Source organism: Neolamprologus brichardi, chromosome 11 (genome assembly GCF_056152115.1).
Source record: "Neolamprologus brichardi isolate AB-2024 chromosome 11, ASM5615211v1, whole genome shotgun sequence".
NCBI classification, from domain to species: Eukaryota; Metazoa; Chordata; class Actinopteri; order Cichliformes; family Cichlidae; genus Neolamprologus; species Neolamprologus brichardi.
In genome coordinates this window covers 19,112,909-19,125,435 of record NC_142114.1, presented here as the reverse complement: position 1 = coordinate 19,125,435, position 12,527 = coordinate 19,112,909, and the positions used below count along the sequence as shown (strand labels likewise).

Here is a 12,527-nt window from a genome sequence, read left to right as displayed (position 1 = left end):
GAAGGGAGACAAATTTAAATCCAAGCAAACACAATGAGAGATATAAATAAAATGAGCATTATTTTCAACAGGTTAGATGTTAAAGTAAAAATTATAATGCACTATTGAAGTCCAGTAATTATCAGCAGGAAGCCAAAGAAACTGCTCTACAGACACCAGCCTCAAAGTATCCCAAAGTGCTTTGTGTGACCTGTTGAGTTCTTCCTCTTGCGGCGATAGCTCCCCAGAATGGCACGAGGTGAGGTGGCCAGGCTCTGCAGAGTCGGTGACGGCAAAACCTCCTCGGGCCGAAACTCTGGCAGCTCGGCAAATCGTTCCTCAAAGTACACCTCTGACAACACCCTTCCAGTCCAACACACACACAAAGACAGAATACACAGTATATATACACCGTCCATCAATAATTCAAACACAGAGGTTTACAGAGGCATTAACTCACTTGTCAACAGAGTCAAAGGTCTTCTTCAGAGGTGGTGGGCGGGCTTTGACCTTTTTGGGTGTGGGACATTCTTTGTCAGTCTGTGGAGGTGGCAGGGCGGGCTCTGTGGCTGATGGAGGAGGGAGAGGAGAGGAGGGGAGGGACTCCTTCCACCCAGCCTGCACAGGAAATTCAATACAGGCATTTTATTCAAGAACACAGAGGCACTACACGTGCACTACGGCTCAGTACTTTATTCTAGGTAGTGTTTGAAGTAAAAGCCAGAATGTGATGCTCCCTCACCTCTTTGGCGGTTGTGCTTTCCCTGTTTCTTGAGTCAGAGGAGTCTCCAGCACTGGAGCCCTCCAGTGAGGATGCTGGCTCCTCTGTGGGATGTGCTGATGGAGACGCCGTCTGCCCCGGCGGTTCAGGATCAAAGGCAAAATGACTGTTGGCTGCAGCTTCCCTTTCCCTCTCCTTTTCTCGCTCTCTCTCTCTCTCCCGCTCTCGCTCCTTGTCTTTGTCACGCTCTCTCTCCTTCCCTCGGCCTCCTCCTTCATAGCTGCCTACGGGAATGGTGGCCACTGTTGCCTTCACTTTCTGTGGGACCCTGACTGGAAGCAGGGTGAGTTTGGGTGTGCCTGGTGTGCTTCCTGTAAAAAAGAAAAGAAATAAAATACTTATGAATGAAAGTATTCGCTCACTCATTCAAGCAATGAACTTTAGTGGCAGGTTAAAAAACAGTGGGTGCAGTTGTACCGGGTGTTTGGATCTGAAGCGAAGGACTGCAGGGCCTTATGGACCCAGCAGAGCCACTGGGAGGCGCCGCTGAGCTGCTGGAGGGCTGCGTCTGCCTCTCAAGCTGTCTTTCCGAATGTGTCAGCAGTTCTGCCTGCCTCTCCGTCTGCCTGTCAGTTTGTCGATCCGCAGGTCTGTCCGGAGGCAGGTGCCTGTCAGTCTGTCTGTCCGGATGTGGGTGTGTGATGATGGAGGGGGTTGCTGTGTGTTTGGGCAGGATGTGGGGAGAAGCGCTCGATGGGCTGGAGACAGAGTAGACCACGCTGGGGGGTACTGCTGCCATGGAGACCACCCCTGTTGCCATGGTGACGCTAGGTGAAGGAGGGTAGATGGCAGTTACTATCTGGCCCCCGGAGCCTGAAGCAGGGGCTGAGGTGGAGGGCTGTGGAGACTGAGCTGTGGCCAGGAGTGGTGGTTGACCTGGATGAAGGAGACAGGAAACCAAGAGGGCAAAAAACTCATAATTTTCCACATCGCTATGATGATCTGTGACATTTTCAACACGATGAATACCTATTCCTTCTCTTCTCTCAATAATCTGACAAATTACAGTCTTTATTGACAACTATCAATCCAGATTTGTCCTTGTTTTATTTCCACCTGGACTCACTGAACCAAGATTTTACTGAGATGTGTTTGTTTATGTATTTAAGCAAAATAGAAATGTGAATATTAAAGGCAAAAATACAAGCTAACACTGCTAACAGTACTTTTTGTTCATGTATTCCCTTCATGTCATATGAGAATAAATAAAATGTACAAACTGGATTAGTCCAGGTTTAACAGCATTAATTCTTACTTTACTCAAAACTACTCATAAGTTAATGTATATTTCTCTGCTGCTCTGCAAGGCTGAGGGTGTAACTGATGAGGTTATTTACACATAATTAACACTGACTCACTTCATTTATGGATGACTGAAATTACTTAATGCATATTTGTTTTGGACTAAATCATAAAATTTGTGTTTTAATTCAAAGGCCATTTAACCTAAATGAAAATGATTACTTTATTTATAGACTCTTGTGGTTTGTTGCGTGTTTTTTTTTTTAACAAGTTAATAAAAAAATAGTTAAAAAATCAGACTTAATTTTGGCAATGGCTCTATAAAGTAGTGATTTATCAATTGGCCTAACAAGTGAAAAATTACCGGTTCAATGGAGTCGATGGAATCCATCCAATGCCATGCACTAAATAAATGCTGGAAAAAGTTTTAATGCAGATGAAGGTTACTACTGAAAAGAGACACCGGGAAGCAAATAATATACACGTGTTGTTTAACCAACCGAGTATGAAATGGAAGTATACAATATTAAATTATGCAGAGGCTTATTTTCACTATATATGCATATACAAGTGGTGAAGAGGTCAAGCTTAACAGGAAAAGTCTTTTCCCAGCACTTCAGTACATCCAATACCAAGAGAGATATCCGCTCTCTTACTCTGCAACTCTTCAAGGCCACAAAAAAAAGAAGTAATCATATGATATCTCGTAGGAGCTGAGAGATGTAGTTCTGCATTAAGATTTTTCATCTCTGTCAAATGTGCTTTCTGTGTGCACTTTGCATGTTTTCCCTTCCTCCCACAGTCTACACACATACATGCTAGGTTAAGTGGTGACTCTAAACTGGCTATGATAAAAGTGTACAGAGTGAAAAAGCTTTATAATGTGAATTTTAGTCTAAAGTGCTCGAGTGGCTAATAAGACTAGAAAACTACTATATAAACGCAAGTATGTTGTGTACTAGAAATCCAAAAATGAAAAGTCAGAGAGGAAAATGGGGAATGGAAGAGTGCATGGACATGGATTTCTACAGCTGAACTTTAGCCTATAAAATGGTTGGTTTTGATTAGGTAAGGTTTAGTTTAGTTAAAATGGGAACAGGCCTTTTTTTAAGCTTCATTTGTTATCAAAACAGGCTAAATTTAAGCATTTGTAGGGTAGGATTCAAAATGGCCTGTGTGTCTTCATAGCTACTGGACATTTCCACTTGACAACTGTTCCATCTTGTTGGTGCTAAAAGTTTAAAAAGTAAATAATTTCTCTTTTTTCCCCCAATGGTGGTCTAAATGAATCAAAAACCTTTATTATTCTAATGAAATGGGATTGTTAACGGACTGAAAAATCATAAATAGCCCACTGCAGAGAACTAACAAGTGGTAAAAGATTTACCCTTATTAGTAGTTAATGTATACTTAAAATGCTGTGTCACCTTTGTTATGTCTCTTATTTTTACACCACATTAAGTTATATTTACTTTTGTTTTTTGTCTTTAGGTCCAAACTGGCTCTTGATAGTAAAAGCTGTTGAACCCTGTGCTCTATAAATAGACTGAATTTACAACTTGGGCCAAGAGTTAAACAAGTTTGTGAACTTTGCTCACTGTGGCCTGTAACTGTATAAGCTCATGGAAATACTCAGAGACATAATAGTCTTGTAGATTTCATATATTAGCTAAGAGCATTGGAAAACCTGTTTTCTGGGTCAGAGTGAGGGGCTACCTTGCCTACATGTGGAGGCAGGAGCACCATATTTAAACGGAAAGAAACATCCCCCAATTCAGACTATTAAAATGAGCCTTCATGAGGGCACAAAATCATCCATTTTCCCCCCACAGCTGACACCATATACCCCAACACCGTAACAGTTTCGGCCAGCTGATGTAAGATCTTAGCCGAGGCCCTCTTTTCCTCTACATCTCTGCTGTGTTGCTCTTTGCACTTCCAGGTGCTTTGATTATCCTGCTTCCTGGCAGCTGTGCAGCTCTCCCCTGCAGGTCCTCTAACCCTGAACTCAGGATGTTCTGTCAGCGCTCCTCTTCACCAAAAACTAGCTTTACAAATGGTTTTGTAGTAAATCATGTTTACAAAAAGGTTTGTCCTCCAGCCTATCTCAATGTCTTTGACACTGTTGTGTAACGAAGTGTGCCATCGACCAGTAACAACCTGTGTTTTGTAATTTTAATTACTTTATACTTTTGTTGCTTAAGCTGTGCAGTGTTACTGCTAAAAATTCAAATGAATGCTAAACCAAGATGAAAAAGCAACTTGGGAAGTCAGGGAAAGTTGAGTTGTTGATCTCATCCTCAAAAACATCATATCTACCATGTAAAGTGAACATTAGAAGAATTTGTTTAATAATGATAAAAACTCATGCATAGTAAATTTATTTTTAGGCTTGCATTTACTTTGTCATGTGACAGTTTTTAACAATTTGTTGCCCTCCTTGTAGAGTGACCTAGATTCATTATTTATTAGCCTAAAAGCCTATAATAAAATTATTCTAAACACAAAGAAGCTATCAATGTATTACTTAAAGCAGATATTTTGAACTCAGGACCATCCAAAGAGCACATGAATGCAGGGTTAGTGTATGTTTCAGCTAGCAGAAAAGGTCAGTCATCAATGCACTTTGATGCTGGCATTGTTACATCAACATTATTCAGAGGGCCATATGTGACCCACACAGTATGATGTATTCAAAATACAGAATTGCTGTATTAAAAACAAAACGAAAAAAAACAACCCAGGATCTTTGGATTATTTTTTCCACAGCTCTGACCTGCAATCAGCGGCTGTACCAGCGTTTGTCCAGGCGGGGCAATGGCTGTGAACCCAAGAGTTGCAAGGGGCGCGGGTACGTATGCAGACCCAGGAACTGGCATAGCTTGCTGCGAAGGGGAGGAGGCTGTTGCATTGGAGACAAGAGGCAGGGTGGATGGTACCCCTGGAGTGGACTGGACGTAGGTGATCCTAGACAGGAGGTACAGATACAGGTGAGGTGATTATTATAAAATGGAAAAAAAAACAACAACAAAAGAAGAAGGCAAGAAGAAGAAGCAGGCGGAAGGAGGATGACATTTATTGTAATAAGAAATGTCAGGAAGGGTGCAGAGGCAGCGACAGCCCATGTTACAGTAGAATAATGAGGCAGACTGAGAGTGCAGGGAACAGAGACACGATTAGAAAGAAAGAGGAAGACAAAAAGAGAAGTGCTGCAGTGAGGGTCAGTTGGTGAGTGTACATCACAGCAAGTAGCACTAGATAACTAGTGCTGTGTGTGTGTGTGTGTGTGTGTGTGTGAGAGAGAAGATGAGAGGTAGTGTGGGGGTGGCAGGCAGAGGCAACTTGGGCCACCAGCAGCATGACTAACATATCCAGAATAGAGCTGTAGTGTTACAGCTGCACCCCTACTGGAATTTCGGTTTCTCGTGTTGTCTGCTCACTGTGTTACAGGAAATATGGAGAAGCTACACAGTTTCAGCTTATATGCTGCAAGGAAAAGATAGCATATTGTTTTTTAATAACTCAGCTGTTAACTTATAATACTGTCGGTGATTACTCAGAGAGTTTTATTTCCCCATTAACTGCAGTAAAAGCCTGTTTGGAATTAAAGTGCCTTTTTTAAAACCTTGGAAGGCATAAACTGGCCCATTTAGAAAGTATTTCATTTGGTCTAAAACTGTTGAATAAACCTTTTATTATCTAGCCAGTGGGCAAAATCGTCATGTAAAAACACTCCTTCTGATTAACTTCTATTTTGGAAGTAAACAAATTGAGTGCACACGGAGACAGAGCATGTCTTTAAGCTCAAAATGATTTCAGGGGAATTATCGCTGGTTAACTGATGTTTACTACAGATTGTGAATGAAGCTGCACGCGTGGCTTGCCTTCTCCATTTTAATGTTGCATCAAAGAAAGCACAGCCGCAAACCTGTAAAGGGAGGATCAACGTGTTCTCTCTAAGTATTTATGTGTATATATACAGCACATCTGTCATATGCAGAAAGACTGCAAAATATAGCTGCAGCTATTGATTTCTTTGTTAATTGAGTATCTTGTCAATTAAGTAAGTTATCGGATAAGAAATACTTTTGCCTTATTAATGAGATTGCTCATTGGTTTACACCTTAGAAATGACCAATTTTAACAGTTTAACTGAATTAAACACCCATCCACAGAACTAAACTGCTAAATTAAAATCAAATTAAAAAAAAATTAAAAATGCAAAAATAGACAGATAACAAATAGAGAAATCTGGAGCCTATCACAGCTATCATAGGGGTACACCCCGGACAGTTGGCAATAAAAAAAAACAAAAACAACAGACTTTAGACTGAGTTCTGACAGGATTGTACCTCCTGGATGAGGTACATTTGCTGTGTGTTCACATGTATGTGTTTTTAAGTCTTGTATGTGGTGATTGCAATGAAGAAAAACGTTCTCTGAACTGAACTGTTTGCCAAGTGCTGAGCTGCAGCATGTCCCGATTCAGAAAACAGATGTTCTGATGGTGTAGATGTTAATAATAATAATAATAATAATAATAATAATAATAACTTTATTTATAAAGAGCTTTAAAACAAAGTGCTGTACAGCTATTTGAAACTAAAAAGATGAATAAATAAAAAGGATAAATAGCAGTACAAGTAAAAACACAATACAAGTTAAAAACAGTAAGAATTTAAAAAGTAAAAGGCATAGAATTAAGACATGTAAGATAGGGTGAACAAATGTGTCTTCAACTTAGTTTTAAAAACCTCCACAGAGCATGCCTGCCTAATATTTTGAGGGAGGTTGTTCCAATAATAATCAATGATTAATGATAATTAATGATAATAATAATTCAGTGTTCAACCTAACAGCCCCAGGTCAGTGGCTGAGAGTTTCACTTGCCCATGCAAACAAAAAAACAAAAGCAAGTTTTGAATTTTGTTTTAACTTTTTTTTATATATATATATATATATATATATTTTACATTACTAGAGCCTTGAAATAAGCTGTAAAGGAGGGTATGGGGTTTAGTACACCCTATGCCCCCCTTTAGATTCGCCCCTGCTTGCTGCAGGTATCACTGTGATAGAAAGTGGGCCAGCTGCAGCCTTTATCAATCTGTATTAGATTAGGTTAACAGCTCATCTGCATATTTTATGTGAACTTCTATAGCATTAACGTAGAAGCTTGTAGACATAGCTTGTAGTCTAAGATAAATGGCGGTGGATGTGAGTAGCTAAAACGTTGCAGCTTGTTGAACAGGTGGGTTTAAAGCTTTGCATGCAGCTTTTTCCAAGTAAAGGTTTTTACAGTGATTAAAGTAACAAATGCTGTTTTCTTTTACGCCACCTGAGCGTCTTGACGACAGCTCCACATTAAACTATGACAACATCATCTTCACTGCTGCTGTTGTACTATCAGTCTTTTTGTGGAAAAACTGGGGGCTGCATGGGCTTAATATTATAATACTTTTTGTTCACACGTGCTCCTAAATACATTCCTACTGCGGGTCTATTTTTAGTCACAAATGTGGGTGAAACGCTCACGGTGACAACTGAGTGCAAACGAAGCATCGAAGCCAAGAATTTGCCTCAAAGATTTTTTTGTAATCGAGTTACTTGATGAATTGTTGCAGCCCTAATGCAAAGACACTTCCAATAAGTGAACAATTACAGAGATCAACTGCAGCTCAGGGATACTGGGGACTAGGGTGCACAAGGCTGGCATATGTTTATAAATGAGTGCTTGTTAATCAGAGCTGAGTCAAGCCTACTGGCACATTTGTTTACAGCTGCTCTCAGACATGTGATGTGTTGCATTGCTGGGTTTATCTATCTGTTAGAAAATAGCTTTTAAGCTGTCAAACATCAGTCTCCATTATATAAATGCTTTATGTCAATTCAAACACGACTGTTATGAACAGCAGTGGAAAGTTTAGAAATACTGTGAGTAGTGACAAACAGCCCCAATAACCACACTGGAAGTTTCACTTCATTTATTAACTAGAATTTAAAATGTGTTTAACACAGGCTGACAGCACTAAAGCTGCTCCAGTTAGCTATGAAAAATGGGAAACAGATAGGTCAACATTTGGCTGCCGGGTAATTCCTCATCTTGCTCACATGCTGTGTAATTTATAGGTAAAGCATTTACTGGATTTTCATTTTTAAAGTGAGTGGAATGAAAAAAAATCCAAAGAGGGGGGCAAATGTGGGTAAATCGATGGTGCTTTTCAGATGAGTTTTTTTTTTTCTATTGTTGCCCTGCACTGCCAGATCAACAATGTTCTCAGTGAACAAAACACTTTTCTTATGCCTCTTTTAATTTTGGCTCAAAGGGCTATTCAACAGATCATGCTCTTTCTCATAAGAAACAGTTGGAGGAATTAGCTGTGCATGTGTTATTATTATTCAGCTGCCATAATAAGGCAGCAGACATGATATAGGTCCTTTAAATACTAACATTTTCTGTTTTTCACACATTAACTTTTTTCTTTTTAATCACATTACTATATTTTGCACCTAAAGAAATTTTGTTACTGGTTCTAATTAAGAAGAAAGATAGGACACCACAAGGTTACAAACAAGCACACAATTAAAAATATTTTTTAATGATTTTTAAAGAGTGCCAACATGGTGATGGTGGTGTTTATTTTGTTCATTGTTCTTTATGGAATCTCTGCGCTCCTCTTTCTGGTTTCATCTACTTTCCCAACCCCCAGCTGGTTGCAGCAGAGTGCCGCCCCTCCTTAGAACTGTTTCTGATAGAGGTCTCTTTCTTTTAAAGAGGAGTCCTTCCTCCCCACTGTCACCAAGTGCTATTGGTGAACTATTGGTCTCATATTCATATTCACTGTCTCACTGCAGTTTGATATCTCCTACCTTGTAGGTGCTGGTGGCACTAGAACAGCCTGGGAGGGGGCTGATCCTGGTGCTACCACAGCAGCTGTGCCCACTGTTACAGGGAAGGGGCTGGCAGGATGTACTGCTCCACCCTGAGGCAGCTGAGATTGAACAACGGGCATAGGAGCTATATGGATGATCTGGGGGGGAAAAAATAAAGATAGAAGAACCAACACAAATGTTTATTTGCAGCTTTGCTCAGATAAAGCTTTAATAAGAAAATGGCTACAGTTTAAAAACACGTCATCAGTGAAGCACCGCTGACCTTGCTTCCGGACTGAGCTCCATTCTGGACAGGAAGAGGTGGAGCCACAATCGGAAACTGCTGGGCAGGCGCTGGCGCAGTCCGCACTGTTGCCATGGGAACAAGCATTTTACCCTGGAGCGCTGGAGACTGTGCTTGCACTGATGAAAACGCGGATAAACAGGGGGAATGAGCATTTCATTAGAAGTCAACACAGACTATTAGCTCCAGTGCTGTGTCTCCTGTTAGAGCTTTCACCTCTAGTTCCTGGGCCGACTCCCACTGCTGGGCTGGACGTGTATCCTGTCAGTGGACTTGTACCCTGCTGCTTTCCATTGGCCAAGGACACATGTGTCGGTGGAGCTGTGGGCAGGTTGAAGACACTGGTTGGCTGGCTGAGCTGCTGAGGTGGACTCTTTGGGTTGGTGTTGGCAGGTAGGGTAGGCAGAATGTACTGGACTTGAGTGATGGCCTTACTCCCAGGGGGTGCCAGGGACGAAGCAGGAAGGAACTGGGGCTGAAGCAGGGGCAGAGGCAGGGGCCCGTTGGTTTGGCTATGCTGAGCTGAAACAGCAGTGGGTGGAAGAGCCTGCGGCTGAGATGGCTGGGGTTGTGGGGAGGGAGTTACAAGCTGTATAGAGGGTTGGGGAGGCAAAGCCCCTCCTAACACTAAATTAGTCACTACACCACCTGGACCAATAGCTGGACTGGGTGATGACGAAGAATAGTACCCACCCCCTGTGGCTGTGGCCCCGCCTCCTGAAGCTGAACCAATCAAGAGTTGCGGCTGCTGTTGGGGAGTCAGAGACTTCCTTTCGGAAGGGTGAGGGCTGGATGAAGTGGCTCCATCTCTAGGTTTGCTGGCAATAGGGAGCGGTGTGCTGATAACAGGACGCATTACATTGGTCACCACTGTAGAGGCCACCCTCAGGAGTGGGTTCGCCCCCAGCGAACTTACAGATGAGGGAAGAGGCCCTCCGGCTGGAGAAGTGGACATGACTGACTGACCAGAAGAAAGGGAGAGAGAAGAGGCTTGCCCACTTCCACCTTCCTCCCCTCCAAATGCATCCTTATTCTCTCCCTCCGCTCTTTCCTTCCTCCTGTGGTCCAAAAATGCTCCCCCTCCTGATCTTCCCTCATCATAGCGCTTGGTGGTGGGGTAAGAGGACAGTGAGACACTCCTACCATGAGGAGTATGGTGTGAGGAAGAGGAGGAAGCAGAAGAGCAAATGACTGGAGCAAAAACTCTCTGAAAAGGACAAATATACAGATGTTACACAGGATAATCACCTTTAAAATGTTTCAAGAAATCTCTGTGTGTTAAACTGATAGCTATCAATGCCATTACCTTTCGATCGCTTTCATCACCCGAACCGTTCTCACTATCGCTGTCAGTCACACGCTCCTTACACTTGAGGTCTATGGAGCTGCTGGGATAAGGGTCCTCTGTGGAAAGAAGCACACACTCCAGCTACACTTGATATTCCTTAAAATTTAACATCCACTCAAAAGGTCAGGGAAAACTTGTGATGCATTCATGTAATGCTGGGAGAAAGCAGAGAACCCCTGTTATCCAAGGTTGTCAGCTTGCATTGCAATCTTGTAGTCAGACCAGTTAGACAACTTTAATCAGCCATTCTTGCTGTTACAGAGTTAAGCTCTTTCAAAAGAGGTTGAACTCGCTGTATTATTTTTGATTTTATTTCTAATGCAAATCCCAGATGATGTGCATTTGCAGCCATTCAGCAAGGATATTGTTAATGTCAGTGATACCTGAAACTTCAAACTTGTAATTACAAGCGAGAAGTTGACGTGAACAGTTTTTCACACTCAGCTGCTCATAATTACCGTTTAAATGATCAGATAATTGGGGCATGTCTGAAACTGCTCTCACTTCTTAAAATCTGAAATGTCAAAGTGGCCAATAACAGGAGAGACTAAACAACATGTGACTGTTTCACAAGGAACTAACTGCTGACATTACCTCTTAGTACTGAGTGGGTGTTTTGTTTTTTTTAAACATACAAAAGATGACAATACGCAGTGCGGTTCAGTGCTGCTGGAAGCAGTTTACTAACACATTAATTGCTCTAATCTAATATGGCTGCATGAGCACAGTAGTATTCATTTCTCACCAATGACATCATCATCTCCCTCCTCCTCACAGATGACCATGCGCTCCTCATCACTGGTCATGTCCTCGCTGACCCCACGCTGAGACTGTGCCAAAGGAGGGGCATGGCTCGAGAACTGATTGCCACCATCCCCACACATCTGAGAAAAGAGACATATTAGGATGACCTTATTGTTGTAACCTTATTTGGGTTTGATGTAGCAGTGTGTTAAATGTGTTCAAGATGCCAGTCTGGGACTGAAAATGCACCATCCTACTGCCAAAACAGTTTTTTCATGTTTGTGGAAAGCAAAAGTAGAAAACATCTTCTATTGCTGGGAACACAAAATGAATTCACAAAACACATTTTTAAATTTCTGACTGCACTGGTAGCAGTAATAGCTGCCTTTCATTTATTCTTTAAAAAGAAAATACTAAGCTTCAACATTCAATATTCAACGTTCTCAGTTGATGAGCTGCTCTCCTCTCTCACCTGTGCCAGTTCTGCAAGGGCTTGCGTATTACCCCTGTCACTCCGTTCCAGGCTGTGCACAGCACTTTGGGAGAAGGCTCTGGGGCGAGTAAGCTGGCTCGCATGGCCCTCTCCTGTAGTCCTCTCGGACACGCCCACCAGTCCTGGACCGACACCCTTCAGCTCGACAGAATGGGGCTCTATCCCAAGGCAAAAATATCACCGGTAAGGACTTGAAGAATAACGGGCATATGAAAATCTCCTTAAATGTATGCTGCATATTGACCAACCTGTGGATTCAGACATGCTCCTCTCTCTAATGTCTTTGCTCCCTGGTACCCCACGACCTTCAGAGCTGGACTTCTTTCTGTCTTTATTGCACCACTTCCAGTCTGGGTGGGCCTTGAAGTGAGCCTCTTTGACCTGAGACCAAGAGAAGGGACAGGTATGCATCTACGACTGAACCATTTTTCTAAAATTATGTACATCTTTCTGTATGCATCTGGATACCTGGAAAGCCAAATCATGGTACTTCTGTTTCTCTTTAGGTCCTAGAGCGTACCACCATTCCCCAAGAATCTTGCTGACTGTCCTGTTGTCCTGGTTCGGGTGACGCTGGTGAACCAATGCTCGATGGCGCTTGCTGAAAATCATAAATGCATTCATTGGTCGCCTGATGTGGTCCTTCTCCCTCTGAAAGAGTGAGCAAGAAAAACAGTCAGATGTTACGTGACATATCTTAATTAAGGACACACTGAGAATTGTGTTTTTGTGGATGCAGTGAATAAAAAAAAAAGACAAACAC

The 12,527-nt window shown here is 42.1% G+C and overlaps 1 protein-coding gene across 6 annotated transcripts in view; it reads right to left on the bottom strand.

Moving 5' to 3' along the window:
* Positions 1-12,527, bottom strand: part of cicb (capicua transcriptional repressor b) — a 40,770-nt gene that overhangs the window by 3,540 nt on the left and 24,703 nt on the right. For 4 of the 6 annotated variants that reach the window (XM_035913025.2, XM_006802794.3, XM_035913024.2 and 1 more), the window contains 13 exons: positions 12,233-12,415; positions 12,013-12,145; positions 11,744-11,922; positions 11,273-11,411; positions 10,486-10,583; positions 9,396-10,386; positions 9,159-9,298; positions 8,873-9,033; positions 4,779-4,969; positions 1,178-1,636; positions 722-1,071; positions 440-597; positions 191-351 (listed from right to left, as the gene is read on the bottom strand). In XM_035913025.2, the coding sequence (XP_035768918.2) occupies positions 191-351; positions 440-597; positions 722-1,071; positions 1,178-1,636; positions 4,779-4,969; positions 8,873-9,033; positions 9,159-9,298; positions 9,396-10,386; positions 10,486-10,583; positions 11,273-11,411; positions 11,744-11,922; positions 12,013-12,145; positions 12,233-12,415 (3,343 nt within the window). The remainder of the gene's footprint in view (positions 1-190; positions 352-439; positions 598-721; positions 1,072-1,177; positions 1,637-4,778; positions 4,970-8,872; positions 9,034-9,158; positions 9,299-9,395; positions 10,387-10,485; positions 10,584-11,272; positions 11,412-11,743; positions 11,923-12,012; positions 12,146-12,232; positions 12,416-12,527) is intronic. The other 2 variants (XM_006802798.3, XM_006802795.3) reach the window with 2 other exon arrangements.